At 40.0% G+C, this 16,305-nt stretch overlaps 1 protein-coding gene across 8 annotated transcripts in view; it reads right to left on the bottom strand.

Moving 5' to 3' along the window:
• FGD4 (FYVE, RhoGEF and PH domain containing 4) overlaps positions 1-16,305 on the bottom strand; it is a 104,927-nt gene that overhangs the window by 25,124 nt on the left and 63,498 nt on the right. For all 8 annotated transcript variants that reach the window (XM_038153231.1, XM_038153240.1, XM_038153234.1 and 5 more), the window contains exons 3-4: positions 8,456-8,627; positions 4,596-5,082 (exon numbers count right to left, since the gene is read on the bottom strand). In XM_038153231.1, coding sequence (XP_038009159.1) covers positions 4,596-5,082; positions 8,456-8,627 — 659 coding nt within the window. The remainder of the gene's footprint in view (positions 1-4,595; positions 5,083-8,455; positions 8,628-16,305) is intronic.

Raw genomic sequence — 16,305 nt, forward strand, 5'->3', positions numbered from 1 at the left:
AACAAACAATGAAAGGACAGCCTTCTACAATGTCTAAACATTAGGGAAATGCCTCAGGCTTGCAAGTGTCAGGCTCAACAAACTGACACTTCCATTACAAGATTCTTTCTCCAGATCTAGTGATAGTCTGTTCATATCTAAAGACATCAGAGTCTTCCTGAAATAAATGGCAGTATTATCACAGTGCTTATGGGAAACTGGTAATTGCTAGACAAACCATAAAAATTCTTCATAAAAAAAAAATAAAGAGAAGAGCTTGAGAGAGTGGCTTCTGATTTCAAGCTGCACACTGCTTCCCACAAGTCTATGATAAGCGTTTGCAAGTACCTTTACAAAAATTATGTGACGAATACTGAATATTAAAGTACAGTCTTATATTTAAAGCAGTTCAGTGCATTTTTCCCCATTTTGGTATTCAATAAGTGTTCCAAATTTCAACGTATTTCAGTTCTAATCTGCAGTGTTCACAGTTGCACTGCTACATGGCAAACCTCCTCCCTAAAAACAGGCTTTCAATAGTGACTTCAAAGCTGTTCATTAAGTCTGTTTAAATCAGCATAGCAACCACAGTAACCTGCAGAACAGTGTTTTAAGTGCTGTCAAGAGACATTGCAGGGAGCTGGAGGATTAGCTATTACAGCTGCAGCTTGCTGCTTAGTGCAGCCATTTACAAAAGATCTCACATGTGGACTTGAGGCACAAAATCACAGAAGTTACTGATTCCTCAGTAATTTTATTTTATTTTTTTCTCACCCCAGAACCCCATTTTCTCCCTGAAGCAGTGCTATAGAAGCAATCCATAGTTTTTAGAAGATTATTTGAACTAATTAAGAGACCGAAAATCATGCGTAACAAATGCCAAAAAAAATCACATAAAATGAGCTGAGCCCAGATTTCTAATCCTCTCAGTATCAACCTTAGACTTCATCTTAATTCTTGAACCTGCACCTCCTTTCTACATCAATTGCATGACCTGACAGAGGGATCGTCTGTGTGGGGGAAAAATGCACATCACGGATGAGTTATATTTTAATCACTGCGGTGTGCTCCTACTCCAGCATAAGAACACCCACCTACAGGGTCAGATCAGCACAAAATAACAGAAAACTCTACCACTGCTTTTCTTTCAGCACATCCTCAGTGGGGAAGCAGGGGGTGTTGCTGAGGGGAACTTCAGGGAACAATTATTTCAAGGAACATTTTAAACTTCTGTGACAATCTATAACACGTGGCAACTCAACATATAAAACCAAGCAGAAATGGCTAGTGTGCTATATAGAGAACATTTACATTACAGAGGCACATTATTGCATCTCTGGACCAAAATATCAGCAGTGTGAGAGACCAAGAGTTGCATCAGCAGGGGCTGCAAACCTGAATCTCTATTCTAGTGTTTACAGTAAATTTGTCAGCCGGATCTAGTTCTTTAGTACAAAGCTGCTCATCCTTAGAATAATTATATTACTGTGCATGCTTAAGAAATTAAAATAAGTGATTTTGAACTCTGAAATTAAGAAGAGGTGTGAAAAATGCTGGTGAAAGTATGAGCTTTCTTATTATCCAAACCAAACAGGAGCCATCTCCTGTCAAGAAAACTGTACTTGCCAACATGACAGTGATGTATATGATTCACTCTTACTCAGGCATAGCCCCTGCCCCGAGGGCTTTGAAGGAATATATTAAACAACACAGACAGGGTGAGAGAAGTAGAGTATGAACAAATAAAATTTAAATTACACTGTGCTTGTTTCTTGCACAGCAACCAAGAAAGCAGGAAGATTCTGGTATCCCTAAATTAACTTTGCAAAACCAAAAATTTTACCCTGGTTAAACTGAATCACCCTACATTTAGAAATCCAGTATCTACACCAGGTTTTTGCATCGGAAACATCAGAGCTGCCAACACTATCATTAAAAGAAGACATGATATAAGGACTTTATTAAAAGATGTTCAGTGGATTCTTCCCCATGCGTGGCATGCAGGCAGTCTATATCCCTATTTCCTACCAGTCTCACAGCAAACACTGACACATTTGTCCTCTTGTCTTCAGTTAGCTGTAGCAGCAGATTCCCCACAAGATGTTATTCAGGAAGTTAATTGATTGAGATGCTCTTGTACTATTCAGCCTCCGCAGTTTAGACAAACCAATTTTTATGAGAGGAGGTGTTTCTGCTGCAAGGCAGGAAACTTTTAACTTTTAATTGTCTTTTTGCTTGCTATGATTGTGTTTCATTACCTTCAAACTAATTCAGTAAATAAGAGAAATAAAGGATACTCTACTCTGGTTGTTTGGGAAAATTATTTTCACTGCCAAATTTAACAAGTTTTGCTCAACTTTTTCCTGAACCTACAATAATCTGTCTTTAGTCAGATCTACCATGACTGGGGGGAGAGAGAGAGGAATAATTGTAAGAGCAACACCATTTCAAAACAAGCCTTCTTTTCCAAGTCCAAAAAGTAATTTCTGCACTAGTTTTGCACCAATTTAATTTAATTCAATTCGCCAATTTAATTCACCCCTTTCCAGCTGCGGATTTAGAATTACTTCTACTGTACATGTACACATGTACAAAGAGAGAGAGCACCACTTTCTGCTCTTTCCTGAACTAAGAAACATGAACTGCAAGAGACAAGACATCAAAATACATATATCAGACTCAAAGTTTGACTATGACTCACATGCATCTGCTCCTTTTGCTTTTATTCAATTATACTTACATTTTTAATCAAAAGGGCAGGAGAGTGCTGTTATCCTGTGCGGAGCAACTTCAACTGGACTGCATCCCAGTTTTAATATTCTATAATGACTAAGTAGGCATTTAGCAAAATCACAGATTGTCTAATGCTCTTACTTCTTACCAGTGTGTGCTTGAACATAGAAACTGCTTACAGCTCCACCAGAACTCTTCAGTTGCTCATCATCCTTCTCCTAATCCAGACAGTATGGCAGCAGCTACTTAGACCACCACAGGGCTGATTTCCATCTCCAGCTTGCGTTAATCCAAACTAAATCAGTGTTTGATTCTGTAAAGGGTGGCAGACGCACTTAACCCCACCAGACTAAAGGGGAAGTTCTTGTTGCACAAGGTATCTCAGGAAGGGTTGCTATGACCCAGCTCAGTTTTACAGATTCAGTTCTGCAAGCTTAAAAGTGCAAGCTTAAAAGTCATCCTGCATGGGTATGTCTTGGTTTTGTACCTTTCAAGCACCAGTGAACAATATACATCTAGTTGCAGTCACACTACACCTCACAAGCTGACTCAGTATCAATATAAGACAGATCACATGTGCTGGTCCCAGCAGCTCAAAGACAGATTTTAATGAGATTGCTGCCATTAGCATTTGCCTAGTTCCTTCCTGAACTTTAAAACAGAGCTGCTTCCCTTTTCAACTTTTTTCTTGAAAATGCTCCCAGCACCTTACTGCATGACTTGGATTCAAGCATAACAGAGTTGCCCACCGAGAATTCAGCACTTTATAGGCACAGAGAGGGGAAACAGGCGTTATCCAACAGGAGACGGAAACATTATGACAGGTGTGGCAGGCCAAAAGTGCCTTGGACTGTACCCAGGCTTATTCTTAGGTGGGGATCATAACATTCGTTCATTACTGGAATAAAAAACATTACAGAAAAAAAAACAACCCCTAAAAAAATAAGAAAACCACACAACCCATCACTTTCTTATCATTACCCAGGATATTTCATCCTCCTTTCCCACTCACAGAATTTACCTCCAGGCAGGTATGTATGTGACCCCCAGCTAACCAAACTCAAGGGCTGCAGTGAACTGCTGCAGGTGCACACCTGACCAGCAGTGAGGAGCTTTTCCAGCATCAGCTGTTTGGCTCTGTGGTGAAGAGGAAAGCTGGGCAAGCTCCTCCTGCCAAACAGGGGATGGCTGGACTAGAACTGTTAATCCATTTACTGCTTTGGTACAAGGAGGCAAACTCACAAGTAAACTTTCACAACTGAAAAATATGCACCATTTTTCAGCAATTAATTTCCCAAGACAGATTTCCTTCCACCCACTTACTTCACTTAAGCATTTAAAATCTTCCTTACAAGGAAGCTCAAATTCATCATGATATAAGTTCTCCTTGCTAAAAAGTCATGTATTTGTGTACCCTGAACATTGCATCTATCTGATCACTAGCAGACTGCCACTGCCTTTCCAGCTTTGATTTAACAACTACGTCCAAGTTAGGGATTTACACAACTCTTCTGCCTGAAGCTCTGTCATGACAGTTTACTGCACGTGGCATTTTATTTCATATACACCACTAACATGTGTCCCTTGTAGGCTAGCACAGCTGAAGCATGGTGCTAAACAGGCACACATATTTGAGTTTCAATTTTTTTTAAACCTCAGATAACTAATGGGGAAAGAGTCAAGGGGATGAGAAGAAGAGCAAAGGAGGGGAGAGAGTGGGAAAAGGCAAGCAAGATTTTTTTCTCATCTTTTTTCAGATGGAAAATAACCAAAATATTTTCAATTTCTAACTTGCTCCTGGAAGCCTATTTTTGTAAATTAAAAACCTAGAGAAAATACAAAAAGTAGTGATATATCAGGAATGAAACCATTTGTCTCTTTACCTTTATTTCTACAGGTTGATCTTGTTTACTGCTTTCCTCAGCTGGCTCTTCCTTGACATCAGTATCAATTCCTAGAGTTTCGTTTTCAGGTGGGAGCAGCGTGTCACTGCTCGGAGTCCTGTGGCCGCTGTTGAGCATCTGCTCCTCACAGGCAGCCACACTTTGCAAGGACTCTCTGCGAGTGCTTTCTCCTTCCCCGTTTGTCAAGCTGCTGTCCATGGCATCATCCAGGAGTGGGGTGGACACAGCCGAGCCATGGTCTGGCGATCGCCGCTCCTCTTCTCCCGGCTGGTCCTGCGCTACCACGCCGTTGGCCGTGGGCAGCTGTGCAACCTGAGTTTTGTCAGTGTTACTGTTTCCCTGTTTCTGTAGTGAGTGCTGGGAGGGGAGTTTTGGCTGAGGTGATGGTGTGGACCCATATCTTCCTTGAGATTTAGTAATGTGGAGAACGGAGGAATCTTTCTTGAAATCGCTAGGATTCAGTGAGCTAAAAACACCAAGCAAACAAAACATTGATGAGAGAAGAGTTAAATACAGACTTTTAGAAAATCCTGGTATGGGAAATAGGAGAGTTGCACCACATAACCAATTTCTCCCAAAAAGTCTTCTCTTTCCTGTGTTAATAGTAGGAAGTTCTCAGACCTGAAATGCAATAAAACACTTACAAACAAGCTTCTCTTACCAGAAACCCAGACCTCTGCCCATTTTGAGCCATTGCATCCCTTGTGTCTTGAATCCCATGTGTATGGGAGATTTATATTGGATACTAGGAAAAAATTCTCCACTGAAATGGTCATCAGGCATTGGAACAGGGTGCCCAGGGAAGACTTTGAGCCACCATCTCTGGAGGTATTTAATAGATGTGAAGATGTGGCACTTGAGGACGTGGTTTAGTGGTTTGGCAGTGCCGGGTTAACAGTTGGATTCAGTCATCTTTTGCAACCTAAATTTTTCTATTCTTAGCTCCGTGAAACAGCAGGAAACCAAGAAACTGATAGATGAAGCAACTTGCCCAAAGTGTCCCAGAAGGTTATTGGCAGCAATGAAGCAAGGCTTGTGGTTTCCCCAAGTCCTAGTCCACTGCTTAAACTAACAAGTAGCCCATTCCCTAACAGCTCTTTTATTATTAAAAATTAATCAAATAAAATCAATCAAGAACATTTAGCATCCCTTTCCTTAGTTCACTATATTACATGAGGACCTTTACATTTTTATCTCATTTCTTCTCAGTTTCCTTAGTTAGCAATGTCTTTTTTTCATGCTGTATCTTTTCTGAAGATCTTTTTCCTCCAGAATTTGTCTCTGCTTTAAACACATTATCTCTTGTTCCTGACTGTCCTCTAACTATTCCTGGTATGGACTTCTATCTTCTGGAAGGATGAAACTGCTTACAAGCTGTACTTTTACTCCTTATTTATAGGATACTTTACACAAATGTTGCCGACATATTCTGCACTTTTGTGCACACAGATCAAAAATAACTTACACTAGCTTTACCTTCTTCCATCATATAGCAAAAAAAAAAGTTTAAATCACTTTTTCTTTAGTCATGTAAAGACTATGCTTTTTTTAATTAAATAAACTTAAGTCCAGGATAAAATTAATATACCTTTTTCAATTGCCTGCACAAAGAGGTTTAATTAACTTTCTGACATGCCTACATGCTTGTGGGCTGTACAGACTAATGAAAATAAGTTATTATAGTTGACAATCACAGTTTGCAGTTCATGAACATGCTGCCTAGCCATTTCAAGGTCCTTAATTAAATTGAAGTTCAGCTTCATAGAAGACATATTTTGTGGGTTGAGCTCATTCAAAAAACCAGGAATTACCTCCACTGCCAAAGCAGGATAATCCAGAACCCAGCATGCTAATCATGAAGGTTTCTCATAAGCAGAGATCATAGACTTGAGTAGAATTTAGTCATTGGACAGATATTACTGGTGTACCTAATAAATGATGCTGCCCAAAAACAACTCAGCTTCCCATAGTCCACAAAATGTCCCTACTTGTAAAGGTCTATCAACATGAAAGTTTTAATTCTTTCTTTAAAGTTTCCTTTGCATAATATGGAAGAAGTTCCTGCACAGCACAGCAGGCAGGTCTAGGAGGAAGAAATGTAGGGCTCAGTGGTGCAGGGCACAATGAACCTGAAGAGTTTTCTTTCAGAAAGGTTAGCATTTTTTTTCAAAGGATACTGCACTGTTTAAAAGCTTGGTGATGCTTTGGAGGAAGACTAGAAAACAAAGTGATAGCAAGATTAGAAACTGGTGCTAAAAGAAGTCACAGGACCTCCAGGGCTGCAGTAATCTCTTTTTCCCGCCTCTGAGAACCTGTCATTACCAAGTGCAATTAAGTCTCTGCCTAATGGCAGAAGTTTCTTGCAGATGAAGCTCTGAAATTATTTCTATTCCAATGGACAAGCATACTTTTGCAATGCTCAGCTGCTTCCATATAAAGGATTAAATTTCACCCATCTGAAGGGGAAATTCTTTCAAAAAAGCCCTCTTACTCTGGCTCCACAGCAGGTCATGCATTCATGTACTCTGTTGTACATTATTCATTCACTCCCACAGGGGGCATCCCCTCTGAGATCCAAGGGATTTCATGTCCCAAGGGAGCATAAAAAAACCACATCCAAAACTTGCAATACACGAATGTCACTGGACAGTTTCTTGAGCTGTTCCTCTGTCATGGGCTTTGTGGAAAGTCACTCTCTTTGTACAGAGCAGATATATTTGAAACTTCTGTTTCAGAGCTTATAATGTGTGTACTTAGAGATGCATCATGTGCATCTAATTAAAGACATCCAAGAAACACCATTTTGTGAAAGCAGTGTTGATTGTGGTTCTTTTTTCCCAAAGTTTCAAATGTTTCCCATAAACCACAGAATCGAAACTCAAGAACAAAGAGCTTTCCAACCAAAATCACCAAGTACTACAAAACAAGCCATTTAGGGAATGTATGCCATCATGCCATTCCACTACAAAAAAAATTTGTAGAGTTCACCCTCTTCACATGAACGACTGAAGAAGTATGAAATTAAAACCAGTATTTCAGGTTTTTCTATTTGCTCATAAAAGTATTTTTTTCTTCTTCAAGAAAAAAGTATTTAATATTAGCTTCAATATTAAACTTATTTCAAATTGCTGACATTATTCAGATTGTTTTTCAAATGCTGCAAGTTTCTTTTTTTTTTTCTTTTAAAGGAAAATTAGGACTAACACCTTATGAAAAAGCACACCTTGTTAAGCCAAATCTACAACTGGTTCCCACTATTTCAAAACACATGCAGTTTTGCCATCAAGTCCTTTAGCAGGGATAGGAGTGAGCCCTACCACAATACCAATGTTCTTCCTCACAGTGATGCCTCAGGTTTTAGCTTTCATATTTTTCAGATTCTGTGCTGCTTTGGTGCGTAGCTCTGAGCCTCATATTGCGGTAGGGAGACAAACAATTCCTTCTGTAGCTGGGGACCAAGGACAAATGATCCAAATTTCAGACCCAAGAGCATAAACAATGGTGGACTGAAGAGAGGAAAACAAGAAGGATGGAACTTCATAAAGTGAAGCTGTAATTGGACAATTCACTCCAATATGCAAATGGACCAGACTTAGAAAAATGTGAGACCCTGTGACTGGTCATCCATTCTTTGTGACCATCTTGGGTGTAGCCCTGGCTGGGCTCTTGTGCTGCCCAAGGTGTATCCACTGAGGCCTTCTAATAAACATCTACTTTATTCTTTAACTCCATCTAGTCTCTGCTCTAGCTCAGCCTTCACAAGGCATCAACAGCTTCAAGTTCCAACAATCCCCACACAACAAACAGAGTTACAAACCAGTCCAAATTCTATCACATACCTGCCTCCCTCAAAACGGTTGATGAGATCTGACACTTTACTGGACTTTTCCTTTGTGACACTAGAAACAGCAGCAGGTGTCTCTTCCTCCATTCTTGGTTTCTGATTTGTTAAAGCTTTATGCCTAGGGGTTTGGTATGTTGCCTTCTGCAGATGAATTGGCTTTGGAGGCACTGCAAAGAACAACAACAAAAATCAATCACTCGTATATCTTTGAGTTTCCAGAATACAGAATCATAGAATGGTTTATGTTGGAAGGGATCTTAAAGATCATCTAGTTCCAAACCCCTGACATGGGCAGGGACATTTTCTGCTAGACCAGGTTACTCTCACAAATGAGATTTTTGCATAAAGAACTCATTGCAGCAATGAAAAAGATATACACTTGGCTTTATTGAACCTTAAAGCTGCTTTACAAATACAGGGACTTCATATAATTCTTCATGCACTGTTTGGTATTAGGGATCTTGTTATATTTCTTGACTAAAAGCTTAACCATATGCTACTTTAACAAGCCAGAAAATTAGGGAGTTTTCTTGTTTTCTTTCTGTGTGTTTCTTTTCATAGTGTACCGTAGGAAATATGTATGAGCAGTTTATGGTGGCAGGTTTTGTAATAAAAAAGAATTAGCACAAAGGAAAGAGAAAGGAAATTGCTGCCCCAAAACTCTGGTGCTCTCATTCTTTACCTTATCCCTTGTGACCTCAATAATAATTATCAGTAGAAAAGGTATTTGCCTTCAGCTTTAAAATTCCCTTACTCACTGAACCTTTGTCTAATTATACTGCTGAAAACCTTCCCCCCTGAAAACATTTTTTTGTTCTTGCTTTTCCCCCATCCTTACCATAAGTCCTTCTAATTAGATTGTTGATGATCAGCCACTGCTTAATACAGCAGTGACTGGAACACAAAAGACAAAGTGACACAAAAAGTAACCCAAGTCACAGCACTAAAATCTTTAACTTTATGCACCCATGCAGCATTTGTGGTCAACAAAAGCACATCACAGTCTGGGCCCAAATGCATTCCACATTGGAGCAATGAATGTCCAGCTCCATCAAAAGGAGAGACTTGATGGAAAGGACCTTAATTCCCAAGAACATCTGTTCATTCCCACACACATCCCCAAAATATATTGTGGGAGCAGAGGAAGCACTTGATATGAAATAGGAAGAAAACTATTGAAAGGCAGGCATAAATTGGCAGGAGTAGGCAATATCCTGCCAGTGGAACCAGTGGCTCAGGCACTGCTCCACAGGCATCACATTCCAGTGGGGCACAGGCACTGGCCCTCCAGCAACTATCAAGACCTGCCAGTGAGCAAGGGAAGGGAAGGAGGACTTGAACCACTTTTTAGTGGTTTTTTTACCACTCTTGTGGTAGGGACAAAAGTTCTAGTACAGAATATACAATGGATGGATGTGGAAAACCCATGTTCCTTGCATTGCTGATGCTGAAATATCTTCCTAACTTACCCTGGAAAACCCATGCACCACAGGAATGGTCTTAAATCCCATCAACTGACATTTGAAAGGGATGTTGAAAAAATTCTTTCAAATATACTAATCATAGATGGTGATAAACTTGAAGAAACACACAATTAAGGGCATTTTTTTTATTTCTTCATTTAATTTACAGGTAATACAGGAGGTAATATTTGTCTGTGTTTCCAATAACCTAATTGCAGTTTAATGGGATTGCAGTGATCGCTACAGTCTGAAAAGTACAAGGAGAGACTCTGGGCAGAAATGAATTTGCCATAAAAAGCTTTAGACTTCAATCATATCAACTGCAAAGGCTAATAGATGAAATAATCAGAGGGAGAAGGAAGACAGTTACTGTAGGTCAGATGCTCTTACTGTGTATATGTGCACCCTCAGTCCTCAGAAGCTTTATATTTATTAACATATGCCAAAAAAAGCAAGTTTGGGGAAGGAGGCAGTATAGAAGATGACTCAGAATGCTGCTCTTTTGAAATAGTTATTTGGAACCCTGAAACAAGCAGATTATTAAATTGTGCAACTGCTTCAGCTGCAGTGACTGCAGTCCCTCCTGAGAAGCCCTGTGCAGCTGCTGGGCTGCAGCTGCAGTGCAGTGGAACGGCTTTCCCCAGATTCCCTCTTCCCAGGGAGCTCGGGCAAGGCCTGGCAGAATGAGGCCAGCGAGCATCCGATAATTGTCCAAGCACTGAATAGCTCACTGTGCTGACAAAGGCCATGGGGCTGCTGAGAAAGGGAGACACAAGCAGGCAGGGGGAAAGCAGGACACATAATTGATCATAAGCACTGCCATCCCCTCGGGGAGGAGGTGGACAGCAAAGGGGACACAGAGTGGGTTTGCTGACCAGCACCACAGCAATTTGTAGGAACATTTCTTGCTCTTGCAATGGACTCTGTATAACCCCCAGTCCTGTGAGTTCTCTTATGCAATAGACTCGTACAGCTCTTCAATTCTTCTGGACATCTCATGAAATGTTAATATGCTCACCAGGATATATTAAAACTACTAAACTTGAGGGAATTAATGTCTACTGATAAAGCAGAAGGAATTAGTTGATAGCTATTTTTATACTGGATCCACTGGGACAAAAATCAAATTCTAGGACATTTTGTGGAAGTGTCACAAACTTTTGCAGATGAAAAACCACAGCTAAGCAGCATTTACGTATGGCAAGCAATGAGGAGCCTCTTGTCAAACTGGACATTCCCCATATACTGAAAATCACTTTAATGTCTTCATAAGAGAACCACAAACTGCTCAGCCAATTCACTTGGGCAAAATATTTTATTGCTTACTCCCTATCAGCACCTAGCAGACAGCATTTCCCCTACCAGTTGCTGCTGTAGCTACTGTATGGTTCAGAAATAGTGCAGTGGAGAAAGAATCGTCACAAGATCAATGAAAAGAAAAGAATCAGTAGTGTAAAAAAAAAAAAAAAGCAATCCACAACCCTCAAACCTCAAACCTTCCTGTAAGGTCAGCCTTGTTAACAGGGATTATGGAAAGCAAATTCTATTAATTCTCTCCTCAATGTACTTCTGTAATGTTTTGTTTTAATCAGATTATTTTTCAGTGTGCGCAGAGCAAGGATCTTAAGAGAAAAAAAAAAGAGAAAAGACTGCCCTATTGTAGTAACCTGCATAATACAGAGCTCTGTTTGAGTCTATAAATACTCTTGCCTCTGTACTGTAGAATTTTGAGCTCATCAGGAGATATGAACTGCTTATTCTGCCCAAAGAAAACCCTTCTATATGCTGAGGTAGCAGATACTGTACACCTCTAGCCAAAATCAAGATTTATGCTGCAGTGCCTAGCTGTGCATTCAACTTTGCATATATACATAAGGAAATGTCAGGTAATGCTATATAAATGGCTCAAAAGGTACAACCACCTTTGCAGACTCCAAAGCATATCAGTAAAGGTCCTTTATCTCTTGTCTTAGAAAGTATAATGTGTCCAATGGTTAAAAATGCTGCTGTGCCTTGACTCAATGAAAATGAAGTTAAAAGGTCCTGTGGTAAGCAACTACAGCTCTCCTGGCTGAGTCATCCATCTCCTCCCCACATGCTCCATCACCTTCAGGAATATCAAATGAGCACTGCTGAATAGATGCCAAAGATTTATACTCTTAAGAACAATATGAAATAACCAGTAAACTAAACACAGCAGAAAGAGAGAAAAAAAAGCATCTTCTCTTTGAAATCAGCATTTCCACATTTTTAGTTCACACCACAAGAAGAATCTTTCAGTAGTATATCAAGAGAGAAGACCAATAATAATCAGATGTCTCTTGTTCTCTCATTTGTCTTCTTCACAGAGATAATTTGGGGATTTGTTAGTTTTGTTGATAGAAGAGACATTGCAATAGGTTTCTTAAAGCACCACCAAGACTGGAGAAGCCTACCTAGGAACAACTGTCAGTTTTAGTTCAATTCACCTTTCACTGTTTCACAAGTTTCATTTGCCAGGGAAGTACAGTCTATATCTCAGACCTTTAAGAGGTCTCTCAGCATTTTTAAGCCCAGGCCACTGCCAACTTTTAACCACAGACTATATAATAACTGAGAAAGGAAGACAGGATTCATGCTACACAGCAGATAGGCAGCTAAAATTGACTGTCAATGTTTAAATGTTGAATCTGTTGCATCCTTATCATTTCACAGTAGCACAAACCAGGCCATCTTTTGGAGTGGAAATTCACCTCCAACCCAAACAAAAATGCCTCTTCAGCCTCAGCAGGAGATTCATAAGCACTCCTAGGCTCTCATTAGAAAAATTTAAATGAGCAACTGATGCACAGTCTTGAACTGACAAGGCACTTCACTGCTTTGAAGAAGTGTTGGCATTTCCACATATTTTGCATCCTACAATAAAACTGCCTGGTACAGACAGCAGTTTCAGTGCCCAGTATTTAGCAATTTGACATCGTGAAAGAACTGATGCAAGAGGATCAAAGAGCAAGGAATAGAAGAAACTAGGGGGAAAAAAGTCATGTCACTCTACATGAACTCTGCTATTGCTAGGTTCAGATGACTACCCTAATATTTGTAAGTAAGGGCAAATTTCAAATTATTTAACAATTTGCTTCCTCTCTTGTGGTAGCATATTTTGCTATTTCCACTGACTATTTCCAGTGTGGATTAGTCCACTTTATCAGGGAATGCAATGCAATGCACTGGTGCAAAGGCAAAGCAGCACATCTCACAGCAGGTACAGACACACAGACTGTGACTGTTTTGCTCTGCAGCCCTGATTCCTTTGCTCAACTCCCTCACCTCACTGAAACTGGTTTTCAGCCAATTTCAGGCTTTGCTCCAAATTTGTTGCAAAGATTTTCCTGAATCACACTCTGCTCCAGACAGAAATCTGACACATGAATTTCTGACTTGTTGATGGAAGAAATATTGGGGAACAAAAATTGATGGAAGGAATTATTGGAGAACAAAAATTCTGCTATTACTGACAGTGTATCAGATAGGTTTTTTACTCCTTGAAATGCCAGGGGAGAAAATTAAAATGAAAATAAAGACTTTTATACTGGATTGCGTGCAGAAATTTATTCACTTGACCTAGCTACCCTGAGTGAACTGTTTCCAAATACTTAAACTACTTCTCAGAGACCAAGTACAGACAGAAGTACAGGGTTCACTTGAAGTGCATGATTTTGAACATTTTTCCTCAATGTTAAAGCTCTATTTCCCTTAATAAAGCAAATTTTACTAAAAATGGCTGTACCACACTTGCAACACAACCTCAAAGTCATGTTTATATCTCTCATTTTAATTATTTTGGTAGGTTAGATGAAGGTCATTTTGCAGTTAGTTTCTCCACAACCAAATACATTGGCAGTACAATTTAGGTCTGTCATCTTGTTTCCTTTCACTATTAAATTCCACTTAGTATTTGCATGACTAGAACAATCATAAGGAAAAATGTTTCCTGCTGCTATGAACCAAAAACATTTTTGTACCTCCACATGAAAGCTCTTTTAGAAAATAGTGTCCACTTTTAAACCAATAAACCAGAGCAGCCTAGTTTGCTTAGAACATTTAGTCTCCCAAATGGCTCTCTAATAATTTTGGTTTCTTTTCCTTCAATTCAATAAAAAAACAAACAAAAGATATTGTATAAAACTTCCATCTGATGCACATATTTAATATTAATAAACTGAGAGCGACCCATGAACAAAGGAGACACAAAATACTATTTACAACAGTATTATTGAATTTCATCTACACAGCTGCATTTCTGAGACTACAACACTATTCCTGGCTGTGGCACATTTTGGAGTACACAATATTGACAAACAAAAGGAAACATGGCTAGGAAAGAGCAACAACAGCTGTGTAACTTGAATGAATGGGGTCCAATAATATACAACTCGTAATTTATCTAATAGCTAAAATTTCATAATAAATGTGTTGGCTTTGTTTTTGAAAGGCTTTAAATCTTTTTATTGATAGCACATTTCTATTTATCCATTAGTGACTTCTAAATACTTTTCTTAGGAAGAACATATGTTTCCTTTGTGGTAGAGAATTAATTCCAGAGACCTAGGAAATTGTGCAGAAAGGCTCCTCAGATAAGTAATGTTTACATATGACTGGCAAAAAGTCTTAGTTTAGTTAACAATACTGGCAAATGCTCTGTAAAAACAAATTACACACAAAAAACCCAGCTTTTTTTTGCTCTCATTCTCCTGAAGTAAACAAAATTTTCTTGACACCACTAAAAATTTCTTCCTGCCCTTAACTCTAAGACAAACTCAGGACTGATGCAAAATTCTTCAAGGGGCATTTTCCCATTGAGTAATACAGATATTTTTGACTCTGCCACATGATGACTCTGTGTGATTCTAGTTTCTGTACTTGATTTAGATGTGCTCTACTACTGGGTTTGTGTGACCAGGTTTTGGTAGCTGGGGGACTACAGGAGCTTCCTCCATGTCCAACAGAGCCAATACCAGCCAGCTCTAGTATGGACCCACCACTGCCCTAGGCTGAGCCATCAGAGAAGGGAGTAACACCTCTGTGATAATACATTTGAGAAGGGAAAAAAAGTTATTGTACAGACATGATTGTGCTCAGAGAAGAGATGAGTGACAATATGTGAGAGGAACAACTCTGCAGACACCAAGGTCAGTGCAGAAGGGAGGCAGGAGGTGCTCCAGGTGCTGGAGCTGGGATTCCCCCACAGCCTCTGGTACAGCCCATGGTGGAGCAGCTGGGCCCCTTCAGCCCATGGAGGTCCATGGGGTCACAGGGATCCACCTGCAGCCTGTGGAGGAGACCTGTGGTGGAGCATGTGGATGCCTGAGGAGGCTGTGACCCCATGGGAAGCCCACACTGGAGCAGGCTCCAGGCAGGGACCTGCACACCCAGAGAGAGAGAAGCCCACTCTAGAGCAGGTTTTCTGGCTGGGTTTGTGACCCTGTGGGGGAGCCATGCTGGAGCAGGCTGTGCCTGAAGGACTGCACCCTCCACTCATGCTGGAGCAGCTCATGAAGAAGTGTAGCACACAGAAGGACACTCGCTGGAGAAGCTCATGGAGAAGTGTCTCCCGCGGGAGGCACCCTGAGCTGGAGCAGGGGAAGGACTCCTCTGCCTGAGCAGTGGCAGAAACAACTTGTGCTGAACTGACCATAACCCCCATTCCCATCTCCTTCTGCCACTGGGGAAAGGACACAGAACCTGGTGATGAGATTGGGGTGGGGGGAAGATGTTTTAAAGATTTGTTTTACTTACCATTCTCCTGTCCTGATTTCGGTTAATAAAAAATTCAACACTTTTCCCATGATAGTAATCAGTTTGTGATCTCCCCCTCTCCTTACCTCAACTCAGGAGCCTTTTGTTATATTTTCTCTCTCCCGGTCATTTGAAGAGGGGAGTGATAGAACAGCTTTGGTGAGTACCTGGCATTCAGCTGGGGTCAGCCCTCCACATCTGGTTCTCTATAAGTAATTCTCATTTCTGTCTTATCAGCACTGTCTCAGAATCCAATGCACTGGGCAGCACTGTGATTTATGTCTTCAAAACTCACTTTTTTTAAACTTTTAAAATAATCAAAGTTCCTATTGCATGTCACCTCTAAAGATATCAATCCAGATTTGATTTGAGTTCAAGATTTCTGGAATGTAGTGACTCTTAGCTGTGATCAGCCACAGCAGAATCAACAATATAACTGAGAAGATCACATAAAAATATGGTTTGATTCAATATAAATAGTGATTTTATAGATGTATGGTTATACATAGATATTTATACATATATGCATATAAAGTGTGTATATATAAAGTATGTGTGTGTATATATGTATATACACACAGGTTGATCTATTCTGCTTTTAGAAGTA

This window comes from Motacilla alba, chromosome 1A, assembly GCF_015832195.1.
Source record: "Motacilla alba alba isolate MOTALB_02 chromosome 1A, Motacilla_alba_V1.0_pri, whole genome shotgun sequence".
Taxonomy (NCBI): domain Eukaryota; kingdom Metazoa; phylum Chordata; class Aves; order Passeriformes; family Motacillidae; genus Motacilla; species Motacilla alba.